We start from the raw sequence: 14,113 nt of genomic DNA, 5'->3' as shown, positions 1-14,113 counted from the left end.
TTTTCCTTTCTCTTTCATCCTTTCTGTTTTCGTTTGGTGTACCCCACTAATTTATTAAACAGGTCAAAAACAACAATACAAGTAAAATAGAAGAAATAAAAAAAATAAATGTGGACGCCCGAGACTCAATTTATTTTGGGACTCCTCGGTGGTAGGGGGGGGGATCTATCATAATAGGAAAAAAATAAAAAGGGGGCCCGATTCAAGGTGGTTCATGGGTTAGCCTCTACCTATGACCCGGGGGTTCATGGTTCGATTTCCGGGTTGGGGCACAAGCCGGGGTTGTGGGCTTGATCCCCAAGTAGGGGGGTGTAGAGGAGGCAGCCCTATCAAAGATTCTCATCATTGATGTTTCCTGTCTCTCTCCCCATCTCTCTTCCTCTCAGAAATCAATAAAAAATTTTTTAAAAAAGAAGAGAGCCATGGGAATCCCCTGGAAACTTTGGGCAGGGAACGACTTGTTCAAGGGGGAGCCCTGTGGCTCTGGCTGAGGCCTGGGGACATACGCACAGGTTCTCCACCTCCCACAAGGCTAGGTTCTGGAGCCCAGGCTCCTCCCACCCCAGCTTCCCTGCTAGGAAACACCCTATCAGGCTTGCTGTGGCAGAAAATCCCCAGTGTCCTGCCCCTGGAGGCCTTAGCACCACTGTGCAGGCCTGCCCCTGCCTGTCCTGTGGCCTGAGCCCTGGCTGGGGAAAGGCCTGGTTACCTGCTGCAGCTTCCACTGCTTGTCCTCCCGGAAGGCAAAATGCAGCAGCTGGTTGTTCCGGGGCATCTTCAGGTTCACATCCTGATGGGTGAGAGTGGGGTAAGCTGGGCAGAGGGATGTCCTTCTGCTTTTGGCCTTTCTGAGCCTTTGAGCCAAGGGTGGAAACTGGTGGTTCAGGCCTCAGCCTCTCCTAGGCAGGGGAGGGGGGAGGACTCCCAATACCATGGCCATTTGCGGGGGTGAACATGCGGTCAGGAAACAGGAACTCATGCCCAAGAGGAACCACAAAGATATGAAAGGGAAAAGAAGCCAAGAAAGGGGAAGGTGGCCTCAGGTGGGAGGAGGCATGTGATGGTGGGCAGACGGAGAACATCTGCACAGGCTCATGGACTGAATACCCATTCATGAAGGACGAGGACCTTCTCCCATACCTTGGCACCTGGCACAGGGCCGGGTGCAGATGGAGCTCAGATGCTGGTGATTCCACTTTGATCTGGGGCCAGCCTAATCCTGCCAATGCCCATGTTTCACCAGGCCCAGACTCTGAGCTGGGCCATGTGCAGAGCATCCCTCTCCTGTGCTCAATGAAACCTCTCACTAATCTCTTGAGGACGTCGGGGGTTGTTGTCATTTACAGATGAAGAAACTGAGGCCCAGGATGGTCAAGGATTCTGCCTTGTGTCACACAGCCAGCCAGTGGCAGAGCTGAGATGAGCAGGAGGCCCCCATGCTCTTCCCCACTGGCTTCTCCACAGAAAGGGAGAGGGACCAGGGACTCACCGCCTGGCTCAGCGCGTCCCCTTGCAGAGTCAGCACGCCCTTCACCTGGTCTGTGCTGCAACACATGGGGGTCAGAGCAGAACCTGCAGCCGATCCCTCCCACCCCCAGGCCTTCCCATTGGGCCCGTGTGGCTCTGTCATAGGATGTTCCAACCCAGGTGTTCTCACCCCCCTAAGGAGCCCATCCCAGGGGTTTCCACAAGCCAGGGCTTACCCACTGCTGCCCAGAATGAAGTTCTCTTGCCTGGCAGGCCCCTCCATGCCTGAGCCTGGTAGAGTGAAGCGGAGAGAGGCCTCCTGGGGGGCAAAGGGGAGTGGGGCAAAGTTCACCCAAGCCAGCCCAGAAGTCCTACTCCCAGGTGGGCGAGGGGAGGAACAAGTCCCACTCCCAGGTGGGCGATGGGAGGAACAAGATGGGTTGGCCTCACAGGAACGTCCTACCCATGCCCCAGGGCCCGAGTTTCAGGTCCTACCCAAGCCAATACCCGCTCCTTCCACGTTCCCTGGGCGCCTGTGCCCAACATGGGGATATAAAACAGGAATACTCTCCCAGCTTGGTTAAGGTGCTCGGGTGCTCGGAACAGGGTCAGGGAACCCTGGTAGTCATGGCAACCCGCAATTCTGACCATACCAGGCAATGCCTGAACATTTGTGAGTTGACCGGCTTATCTTCAGGTCAACCTTGAGGCAGGTACTGTTACTTCCTTTTTGCAAATGACGACAGGGAGGCCCAGGGAGATGGAGTATTTAGCTAGTGTCACAATGTTGGGGTCCTTGATCTCAGATTAAATGTCACCGCTTCAAAGTAGGCCTACCCCGTCCGGACCCCGAGGCTCTCCCAGACCCACAGTACTCACACAGCTGCTGGTGGAACAGGGTGATTATTTGCTGGCGCCCCCGACTAGGCTCCCAAGTCCACCGACGACAAAGCCCCGTCAGAACACTGCGCTCCGCGTACCCCGTAGGCGCTAGGGAGGCGGGCGCGGCCGGCCAGCGGAGGAGCCGCACTAGGGAAGGCTGTGGAGGATGGACGCGCGCAAAGGCCCACGGCCGCCCGCGAGACGTTACCTTTAGGATGTCCTGTAGCTGCCTCAGCACGGCGTGCACTTCGTCGTGCAGCAGCCAGCGGAATTCCTCCTCCTGGCGGGACAGGCCGCGGTCAGCCGCCCGGGCCCGCCGCCCCCACCCTGCCCCGCCCAACCGCCCGTGCGCCTCACCAGCACCGCCCGCTCCACCGCCGTCGGTGCCATCGCGGTCGCCATCGCCACTGCTCTCTGTGAAGCTACTGTCTCCGGTCAGCGGTCTGCGCCCGCCGCTGCTCGGTCAGTACTCAGCGCCCGGGCCCAACCCCCGCCGCCGATTGGCTAAGTGGGAACCAGTCCGCCCCCGAACCACCGCCCCATTCCGCCGATTGGCCGAGAGGACGCCCGCCCCGCCCCCGGCTCGCGACAGGGCGGAATGGAACTAGGCTGGCTGCAGTAAGAACCCGCCCGCTCCGGCTCGCCCGAGACGCCGCCGGCGCAAGCCGCGGGCGCCGCATCCAAGCCAGCTCTTCGGCTGGAGCGCTCTCGTCCCGCCTCTCCCGGGCTCTGATAGGGTGCCCATACCCACTTGCGCTCTATTGGCCGGCGGAATGGCTGGCTCTCGCCGCGCCTGGCGATTGGCCGATGGGGCGGCCGGCTCCAGCTGGGCCTTGCCTTCCACCCTAGTTCATGGGTCCAGGTTAAGGAAAAAGCCCAGGGCTTAGCCTCCGCCCTCCTCCCTCCACGGCTGGGCGGTACAGTGTTTAGGCGCAGGCGAGGTAATCAGTCCCAGTTGGGTTACCAAGAAACGTTTTATTCTGCTTGCAGTAGCCTTTTGTTAATTGCACAAAATCATTTGTTTTTGCCATTTAAACATTATCACACAATCCTATTCTGAAAAACATGTTCATGAAAAACAAAGCAAAAATAAAAATTCACAACCTTAATTACCAGATTTGTCATTTAAAGAAAAAAAGGAGGGGGACGGAGGAGGGGCTTTCTTACAAGCTTTTCCACAAGTGTCACATTTTTTCCTTAAAAGGGAAGGATTTCAAAACAAAGGTGAAATAGCTTAAACAGAAATATTCATAAAAAGGAACTTTACAGAATTGTCAACAATATTAAGACAACATTGACTAACAGTTTCATTACAGCATCTTCCCCTACTCCCAAACCGCCCCCCACCCCCCAGTGTCCAGCTAGGACTATAACAGGCTTTGTGTTCAGAGAGAAAATAATTCAAAATCCCAGTGAAATCAACTGTGTCAAAACCCACAGGCATCTTCCCTGCCCTCTCCTGTCTTCTGAGATCCCATGACTTGGGTTCTGATCAGTGGAAAAGAGCCAAGGTTGTGAGGGGAAGGGACCCACACCAGTGTGGCCACCTCATTTTTTATATATAATTATATATTCACTATAAATGCTGACCTTCTGCAAAGTGTGACTTTGAAAATCCAACCCATGCAGAGGGAGACATTGACAACCTTCAGATGACTTCTCCTTGTTCTTTTGCCACATTCCAACACCCTCTGGTCCCCTATCCAAGGAGATATACTAGGTCCTCAAGGATGTCTTGGATCCACCTCTGAGGGTCAGTTAGTTCAGGTTCAGTCAAGCCCAGTTCTCCTTTTCCCTCCCGATAGACCTCAGGACCCTGGAAGTACCGAAGACCACCAAGTTGCTGGCTGAAGTGAAGACACTCATTCTGTTCAAGAGCTGAGCCTAAGAAATGGTCATCGTTTGTCAGGCTGGGTCGGGGCCAAAGGGACAGAGAGAGGAAGAAATTCTGCTTCCATGGGAGGAAAAGGGGAGAGGGAGGAGAATGGAGAGAGGTGGGCATGCAGAGGACTTGTACAGGGGCAGGCTGGGGAAAGTGGGACCACTGTGAGGGCACCTGGGTCAGATTGGCTCTTTAGGACCATATGAAGTTCTGTGGCATAAAGGAAACAGAAAGCCCCCCCCCGCCCCACTCTTCACTGGTGGCCCTCAGGATCCCCTTCCCAAGGGCTGGAATGCAAATCTAAATACTAAAACAGCGTGTTGAGGAGTGAGAGCCCCCTACACCAAAGCAAGAAGTCTGATCCTAGCCCAGGACTCCGTAGTGATGGCGACTTCTAGGATGGGTGCTGAAGAGCAGTGAGGAGATAGGCTTCCATGAGACTCAACCTACAGGCTGACTGCTGCTCTCCCTGGAAAGCCAGAGCCTTGTCTTCACTTGACTTTGCCAATCTCTTTTCAGTTCACAAAGGCATTTCTGGAGAGTTGGTTGCACGTTGGCAGCTTAAACATGACAATCCCCATCAGCTGGTCACCTGAGGTTGGGAGGGTCCACAGGATCCTCCGTTTAGTCTGTACTAGTTCATCTTGGCCCAGAGCCTCTCTCTGCAAGGGATCCAGTCGGGAAAGTGAATGTGACCACAGCCTCTTCGCTCTGAGGGAAGCAGGAAGGCTTCCAATTCTCATTGCTGATTCTAGTTCCTCGACTGGAAGGGGTATGAGATAAGACAAGCGTGGAAGAAGGGGAAAAAAGCCAGGCAGCAGTTTCCGGGCAGCTTCTATCCTGGAGTAAGAGCCAGTGTGGGTGTATATGTGTGTATGTGTGTGTGTGTGTATGTGTGAACACACAGCCACCTGGTTCAGGGGCCAGTGCCCAGCTCAAGAGCTTTGCTACAGGCCAATCCTGCTGACACCTCCCCGGTTCCCAGGACTTTCAGGGGAGGAGTAGTGCTGTGCTGATGGCAAGTCTCAAAGTCTGTATAAAAGGAGATGGAGACAGGTGGACTGGTCCAGAGTGAAGTCCCAGGACCCCAACCCCATGTGAGGAAGAGGGGGTCAGAGGGAGGGAGGGAGTGGGGGCTTAGTGTATGTAGGCCCGGTACACGGCAGACATGTCGTTGTCAGACTGGTCCAGTGCCTTGGCTCTTTTGTACACCTGGAAAAAAATGAGATGAGCTCAGTCTCTGACCATATAGCTGACTTAAAGACATGGATCTGCTTCCTGGAGGTGGTTCTAGATGTGGTTATGTAGGTATGTTCTGGAGTCCAGGCTGTCTGGGTGTGATCCTGGCTCCTTTGATGACTGGCCTGACCTTGGATAAAGTGCCACAGCCACCGCTTTCTGATATCATGGAGGTAATAAGGTTACGGGGAGGATTAAATGGAGTGAGGGATGTATAATGTTCAGAGTGCGGGCACAGAGGGAGGGCTCAGTGTTGTTAGCAATTATAACCATGTCTCTTCCTGATGATGACCCTCTAAGGACTTCCCATGTTATTCTCTGGGCTACTATTCTTGCCCTTTCCTCTGCATAGGATGCCCTTCCCTCAGCAAGGCTGGCGGCTTCTTCCCAAAGGCCTTCCCTAACCACCTCATCTAAAGCAGTGGCTGCACCACTTTACCCTGGTCACTTCTATCCCCTTACTCTGATCTATTTTATTCATATTTCTGACCATCTGAAATTCTCATTTGTTTAAATATGTATGTACTTATTTTGTTCCTCCTTCTATTAAAATGTACACCAACCTGTCCCCAGAGCCTAGTATGGTGCTTGGCAATTAACAATTGCCTTGGTGATACTAGATGAATATAAAGAAGTATGAAAATAATTAAAAAGCCATTGTTCAACAACAGTGGTATCGCATACAGCCATGCTGAGGAAATGCAGTTGGACACAAACTTCCTCCCTTACATGGCTGGGTGGATTTTTTAAATTTACTTTTTCACTTGTCTTATTATTTAAAAAAAATATTTTTATTGATTTCAGAGAAGAGAGGGAGAGATAGAAACATCAATCCATTTGGAGCCACCATAATTGTCCATTACAGCTCAGGTGAAGTTGTCAACTCAGAATGAAGGCTAAAGACTTTTCAGATAAAAGAAACCACTCGCTGCCAGCAGACCTGCATTACAGGAAATGCTAAAGCGAGTTTTCCCAGCTAAAAGGAAATAACACCAGAGAGAAATTCAATTCTTCAAAAAAGAATGGAGAGCACTGGAAATAGTAATTAGAAATATTATAAAATTATTTTTCTCTTAATTTCTTTAAAATACGTATGACTAATTAAACATTATCTTATGGGTTTAAAACAAAGGCAGACAGAACACATAGGACCTTCTTCCTCTGAGCTCCAGCACTGGGGCAGCGGCATGGAGGAATCCAGGGACATATGGGGAGGAACTGGATTGTCTGGCATTGGAGCAAGTACTCAGGGGCGGCTTTCTCCCAGACGGGTGCTCGCTGGGGTCATTCTTCCTATGCTGAGACCTCCTCTATCACAGAGCTGACTGGCAGCCAAATAGGAGATTCCATCAGCCAGGCTTACACTGTTCGCTCCACAGTGCTGATTCCCTGAGACCCTGCCCCATCCAATTTGCAGCCCCACCCAAGCTGTTTGTAGCAGTTTTTCTGTATGACTGGCCTGTCCTGGTTCAGGCTTCAGATTTTTGTAAAATCTCTCAAATAAGCATCAGCTGGCATCAGAATGCTCTATACCTATCAATAAGAGGCCCCAAACTAGGTACTAGCAGTAGCCTGCCTTGCTTCACAGCTTGGTGTGGCCTAGGCACTTCCAAGTCCAGCACAAGTAGCCACCATCTCCAGATCACTCTGTATCTCCTCGCAGGTCATCCCAGGCAGTGGCTGACTTTGCACCTTTCAGGAGACCTCAGAGCCAGTGTACCCAGTGGTCAGCTTCAGACCATACCAGATGACAACTCTACACATCTACAAGTGACATACTCAAGTAGCAGATTCAGTGAGCGCCAAAGCCCCACTGAAGCAAGTCCTGCTCCATACGGGTGTCTCTTGCACAGCAGCTCTTCCATTGTAGCTGCAGCTAGTCCTGACAGGCAATTGGCCTGAAGGTCAATTTCTCCCAGTGACACCAACAACAATCAAGGCTCAATCACAACAAGACTGTGCACACAGCCTACACTGGGCGCACCTTGAGTGCCCAGCTCAGGGGAGGTGAGCCACTGGGCCTTACAGGACACCTACTACACAAGGCCACTACAAATTCCAGGAGACAGAGCAGCTCTATCTAATATATAGAAACAAACACAGGAAAGCAGCCAAAATGTGGACACAAAGAAATATGTCACAAATGAAAGTACAGAAGAAATCTCCAGAAAAAGAACTAAATGAAATGGAAGCAAACTAACTACTAGATATAGAGTTCAAAACAATGATTATAAGGATGCTCAAGGATCTACTGAGAGCTTCAAGGGACTTAGTGAGACTTTCAAGGATCTTAGAGAGAATTTCAAAGACATGAAAAAGGACCAGTCAGAAATTAAGCATACACTAACTGAAATAAAGAATAATTTATAGGGATTCAACAGTAGAGTAGAGTATTCCAAGAATCAAATCAATGATTTGGAATATGAGGAGGCAAAAAACACCCAATCAGAAGAGCAAAGAGAAAAAAGAATCCAAAAATGTGAAGATAGTGTAAGGAGCCTCAGGGACAACTTCAAGCGTACCCACATCTGCATTAGGGAGGTGCCAGAAGGAGAAGAGAGAGAGCAAGATATTGAAAACCTATTTGAAGAAATAATAACAGAAAACTTCCCCTATCTGGTGAAAGAAATAGACTTATAAGTCTAGGATGCACAGAGTCCTAAATAAGAGGAACCCAAAGAGACCCACACCAAGACACATCATAATTAAAATGCCAAACATTAAAGACAAAGAGAGAATCTTAAAAGCAGCAAGAGAAAAGCAGTTAGTTACATACAAGGGAATGCCCATATGACTGTCAGTTGATTTCTCAACAGAAATTTTGCAGGCCAGAAGGGAGTGGCAAGAAATAGTCAAAGTAATGAATAGCAAGGACCTACAACTAAGATTACTCTACCCAGCAAAGCTCTCATTTAGAACTGAAAGTCAAATAAAGAGCTTCAGAGACAAGAAAAAGCAAAAGGAGTTCATCACCACCAAACCAGCATTACATGAAATGTTGAAGCGTTTTCTTTAGGAAGAATAAAAAAGGATAAAAAATGTTAACAATAAAATGCCAATAAATACATTATCTATCAACAATTTAATCTAAAAAAGAAAATAACGAACAAGGAATCTAACAAAATAAACTGATGAATAAAATAGAAACAGAGGCATGGGAAGATGGAACAGACTGAAAAATCTCAGAGGGAAGTGGGGTGGGGAGTGCAGAAAGAGATTAACCAAAGAACTTATATGCATTTCCTATGGACACAGGCAATAGAGTGGTGAAGGCCTGGGAGAGGCAGGAACCGGGTGGAGGGAACAAAAAAGGGGTACATCTGCAATACTCTCAACAATAAAGATTTAAATAAATAAATAAATAAATACAGAAAAAAAACACAAAAGAAAGACAGATATAACACATAGGACATCTGTAACTTAAAGCAGGCGTTCTTAGCCTGGGGATTTTGGTAATGCCTGGATATATTTTCTATGGATGGGGGTGCTGCTGGTATCTAGTGAGTAGAGGACAGAGATGCTGTTAACATCCTATAATGCACAGGACAGTTCCTACAACAAAATATCAATAGTACCTACATTGAGAAATCCTGCCTTAAAAGGTGAGGGACAGAGAGGTAAATCAATCTGTTTTTGGTAAATATTAACTCTAAGTAGGCTGTGAAGGTAAGTGCATGTTGCAAGTCCTAGAGCAAAGATAGAAGAAAAATTATGCCTCATTAAAAAGCCAATAGATATCTAATATGAAATTCTAAAAATGTATTCAAATAACATAAAAGAAGGCAAGGCAGGCCTGGCCAGTGTGGCTTGTGGTTAGAGTATAATCCTGGGTTACAGGTTTGATGCCCAGCCCTGGTCGAGGTGCATGCGGGAGGCAACCAATTGATGTGTCTCTATCACATTGATGTTTCTCTCTCTTTCTCTTCTCCCCTCCCAAAAGAAAGGCAAGAAAGGAGGAACAAACAAAAGCCAGAAGGGAGAAACAGCAATCAAATGTTTGGTAGCTTTGAATTTAACCACACAACAGACTTCAAGACAGATTAAATGTTAAAGGACTATTTAACTTTAAGATCCAATCAGCAGGGAGCTTAAAGTCACACTATCCAAACAAATGGTCAGAAAGTGCCATGCTCAATTGAGAAATTAACTAATATGTTTATTTCCAAGCTAATGAAGGAGGGTGAAGGCAAGTCAGAAATCACCTCATAGAGAAGTGTTGCCAACACAAACCACACACACAAAACCCTTTGTTAAAGATAAGCTTATCAATAAAAAATTGATAAAATACATGCGGAATCTACTGCCAAGAGAGAACCCACAGGTGAAACAAACAGGAGAAACATGAAATTGTACTGCAACTTAAAAGAGTGAAATAGCCCTGGTAGCCAGTTTGGCTCAGTGGATAGAGTGCTGGCCTGAAGACTGAAGGGTCGTGAGTTCGATTCTGGTCAAGGATATGTATCTCGGTTGCATCCCCAGCCCGTCAGGCGCGTGAGGAGGCAACTAACTGATGTGTCTCTCTCACATTGATGTCTCTGTCTCTCCCTCTCCCTTCTACTCTCATTAAAAATCCATGGAAAAATATCCTCAGGCGAGGATTAACAAAACAAACAAAAAAGAGTGAAGTAAGTATTTTGAGATATTCAGGTAAGGAAGAACAGAAGATATAGAATTTAGGAACAGAAGACTATAAACTATGAAAAGACAGGTCTGAAAAGAGCAGTATGCTATTTTTTTGCTGGAATAAGCCACTTGAGACCTGTAAGTATTTAACTTAAATGAAAATGTGTATCAGCTTATAACATCTGAAGCTACAGCTTCTATAATAAATGACTGGGAATGGAACCCACCACCTTTCAGCTGTTTTAAAAAAAATATATTTTTATTGATTTCAGATAGGAGGGGAGAGGGAGAGAGAGAAACATCAATGATGAGAAGTAAGCATTGATTGCCTACCTTCTGCACGCCCCCTACTGGGGATCGAGCCAGCAATCGGGCATGTGTCCTTGGACCCTTCAGTCCACAGGCCAATGCTCTATCCACTGAGCCAAACCGGCTAGGGCCAGCTGTTTTTTAAGATTATGTTTCTATCAAGTTGAGATAAGAAAGCTGAACTTCTAAACAACTGTTTTCAATAACTGCATGTGTAGGTGCTCAATAAATGTCATTCAAAAAATGTTAATGATTAAACACTAATTAGTAGGCAGATATTGTCAGAATGGATAAAAATGTAAGCCCCAATTATAGACTGTCTACAAAAGATATAATTTAAAGGCACAGACTGAAAGGAAATGGATGGAAAAAGATATATCATGAAAACAGTAAGAATGAGAAGGCTGATTGAGAAACCAAGATGGTGGCATAGGTAAACACCGGAAATTGCTGCCTCCAATAACCACTTCAAAAATACAACTAAAAGACAAAACGGACATCATCCAGAACCACAGGAAGGCTGGCTGAGAGGAAATTCTACAACTAGAAGGAAAGAGAAAAGCACACTAAGACTCAGAGGAGGTGCGGAAGTGCAGAGGTACGGAGAAGCACGCGGCAGGGGCTGGCGACTGAGGACGCGGCCGTCTTTTTGAATCGGGAGGGAGTCACAAGCCCCCGACTGCTCTGAACTCCAGTTCCGGGTGAGTCTCTGGGGACCCAGACTCATACGGGGAGAAACTGGACTGTCTGGCAGCGGGCAGAACTCGGAACTCGAGGACGGCTTTCTCTTGGGGGTGCTTGCAGCGATTACTGGGACACTGAGACGCGGGACCCCTTAGGGCAGGGCTGAGGGTCAGCCATAGCTGCTTGCTCTGCCCTGATGATTCCCTGAGACCCCGCCCCACCCAAGCTGCGGCAGAGGCTTTTACATATTAATGCCCTGGCCCTTTGCAATCTGAAAATTACCTAACAAACTGCAGCTGGGCCAGACAGACCCAGAACTTCCAAGAGAAGGCCCAAGGCCCCACAGCAGCTTGCACTGCTTCACAGCTGGGCCTCATTTGGGCACCTCCAAACCCCAAACAGGGAAGGGGAATCTGCAGATCTCTTCGTAGCTCCTGCTGGGTAGCCTCAGGCAGAGGCTAAATTAGCACCTCCTTAGAGATCCAAGAACCAGTGTACCCAGTGGTCAGAGTGGGACCATCCAATTACAACTCCTCAGATCCATAAGGGACACACTCAGGGGGCAGACTCAGTGAGCACCAAGCCCCACTGAAGCAAGTCTTGCCTCATAAGAGTGTCTTCAGCACAGAAGTTTTCCCACCGTAGATACAGCTGACACTCACAGCCAATTGGCCTGGAGGTCAATTCCTCCCAGTGATACCTACAACAATCAAGGCTTAACTACAACAAGACTGTGCACAAAGCCCACAAAGGGGTGCACCAAGAGGGTCCACCTCAGGTAATTGGGGAGGCTGAGCCACTGGGCCCTATAGGATACCTAGCACACAAAGCCACTCTACCAACACAGGGAAGCATAAAAAATGCGGAGACAAAGAAACAGGTCACAAATGACAGAAATGGAGGAAAGCAAACAACTGGATATAGAGTTCAAAACCACACTTTTAAGGTTTTTCAAGAACTTTCTAGAAATGGCCGATAAATGTAGTGAGACCTTCAAGAAATCTAGTGAGACCCTCGAGGTTATGATAAAGGACCAACTAGAAATTAAGCATACACTGACTGAAATGAAGGATATTATGCAGAGTTCCAACAGCAGACTAGAGGATCGCAAGAATCAAGTCAAAGATTTGAAATATGAAGAAGCAAAAAACACCCAACCAGAAAAGCAAAATGAAAAAAGAATCCAAAAATACGAAGATAGTGTAAGGAGCCTCTGGGACAGCTTCAAGCGTACCAACATCCGAATTATAGGGGTGTCAGAAGAAGAGAGAGAGCAAGATATTGAAAACCTATTTGAAGAAATAATGACAGAAAACTTCCCCTACCTTGTGAAAGAAATAGACTTCCAAGTCCAGGAAGTGCAGAGAACCCCAAACAAAAGGAATCCAAAGAGGACCACACCAAGACACATCATAATTAAAATGCCAAGAGCAAAAGACAAAGAGAGAATCTTAAAAGCAGCAAGAGAAAGACAGTCAGTTACCTACAAGGGAATACCCATACGACTGTCAGCTGATTTCTCAACAGAAACTTTGCAGGCCAGAAGGGAGTGGCAAGAAATATTCAAAGTGATGAATGCCAAGAACCTACAACCAAGATTACTTTATCCAGCAAAGCTATCATTCAGAATTGAAGGTCAGATAAAGAGCTTCACAGATAAGGAAAAGCTAAAGGAGTTCATCACCACCAAACCAGTATTATATGAAATGCTGAAAGGTATCCTTTAAGAAGAGGAAGAAGAAGAAGGTAAAGATACAAATTATGAACAACAAATACACATCTATCAACAAGTGAATCTAAAAATCAAGTGAATAAATAATCTGATGAACAGAATAAACTGCTGATTATAATAGAATCAGGGGCATTGAAAGGGAGTGGACTGACTATTCTTTGGGGGGGGGAAAGGGGTGTGGGGAATGCGGGAAGAGACTGGACAAAAATCGTGCACCTATGGATGAGGACAGTAGGGGGGGGTAAGGGCGGAGGGGGGGGTGGGAACCGGGTGGAGGGGAGCTATGGGGGAAAAAAGAGGAACAACTGTAATAATCCGAACAATAAAGATTTAATTAAAAAAAGAAGAATGAGAAGGCTGTAGTAGTGATATTAAAATCAGACAATAGATTTCAAGACAAAGACTGAGAGACATCCTATATAATAAAAGGCTAATGTGCAAATAATAGACCAAAAGGCAGAACGACAGGTCACTATGATGCACACTGACCACCAGGGGGCAGACGCTCAATGCAGGAGCTGCCCCCTGGTGGTCAGTGCACTCCCACAGGGGGAGTGCCACTCAGCCAGAAGCCAGGTTTACAACTGGCGAGTGCAGTGGCAATGGCGGGAGCATCTCCTGCCTCCATGGCAGCACTAAGGATGTCTGACGGTTGAGGAGCGGGCCTCAGCTGTCAGTTGGACATCCCCTGAGGGCTCCCAGACTGGAAGAGGGTGCAGGCCAGGCTGAGGAACGCCCCCTGAGTGCATGAATTTTGTGCACCGGGCCTCTAGTTTCATAATAATAATGAAAGGGCAAGTTCATCAGGAAAACATAATAAACAAGAGTTTCAAAGGCATTAAGCAAAATGGACAGAATTAAAGAAACAGATAATACCATGATTATAGTGGGGAGATTTTACTATCTCTCAGTGACTGAAAGAAGCAGAAGAAAAATCAGTAAAGATCAGAAAAACACTAACAACCATCTTGACCAAACTGATAGCTGTGGAACACAGCACCCAGCAACTGCAGAACAGTGTTATTAAGTGCACATGGCACACCCAGCAACAACTATTGGGTTACAAAACAAGTCTGAATAAATTTAATGAGCTAAAAATCATATAGGGCAGTGTTTGGCCGCAAAGGAGATCCATAACCACTAGACAATTAGGAAAACCCTAAATATTTGATAAAATTTAAAGTAATCCACAGGTCAAAGAAGGAATCACAAGAGAAGCAAGCGCGGCTCAGAAGGAAGTGTCTAGTTTTTAATGGACCTTTTAGAAAAGGCAGGTCTAAAATCAATGACCTAAC

The 14,113-nt window shown here is 47.4% G+C and overlaps 2 protein-coding genes across 7 annotated transcripts in view; both read right to left on the bottom strand.

Annotated features, from left to right (window-relative positions):
- ROGDI (rogdi homolog) overlaps window positions 1-2,805 on the bottom strand; it is a 6,443-nt gene extending 3,638 nt beyond the window's left edge. For 2 of the 4 annotated variants that reach the window (XM_006090390.3, XM_006090391.3), the window contains exons 1-5: window positions 2,707-2,805; window positions 2,558-2,629; window positions 1,704-1,786; window positions 1,490-1,544; window positions 710-790 (exon numbers count right to left, since the gene is read on the bottom strand). In XM_006090390.3, the coding sequence (XP_006090452.1) occupies window positions 710-790; window positions 1,490-1,544; window positions 1,704-1,786; window positions 2,558-2,629; window positions 2,707-2,751 (336 nt within the window). In that variant the 5' untranslated portion in view covers window positions 2,752-2,805. The other 2 variants (XM_023755226.1, XM_023755227.1) reach the window with 2 other exon arrangements.
- A 499-nt stretch (window positions 2,806-3,304) lies between these two features.
- GLYR1 (glyoxylate reductase 1 homolog) overlaps window positions 3,305-14,113 on the bottom strand; it is a 49,007-nt gene continuing 38,198 nt past the window's right edge. For all 3 annotated transcript variants that reach the window (XM_006109929.3, XM_023755225.1, XM_014457254.2), the window contains one exon: window positions 3,305-5,443. In XM_006109929.3, the coding sequence (XP_006109991.2) occupies window positions 5,369-5,443 (75 nt within the window). In that variant the 3' untranslated portion in view covers window positions 3,305-5,368. The remainder of the gene's footprint in view (window positions 5,444-14,113) is intronic.

This window comes from Myotis lucifugus, unplaced genomic scaffold (assembly GCF_000147115.1).
Source record: "Myotis lucifugus unplaced genomic scaffold, Myoluc2.0 scaffold_72, whole genome shotgun sequence".
Lineage (NCBI taxonomy): Eukaryota > Metazoa > Chordata > Mammalia > Chiroptera > Vespertilionidae > Myotis > Myotis lucifugus.
The sequence above is the reverse complement of the archived record's forward strand: the minus strand, read 5'-3'. Positions and strand labels throughout refer to the sequence as shown.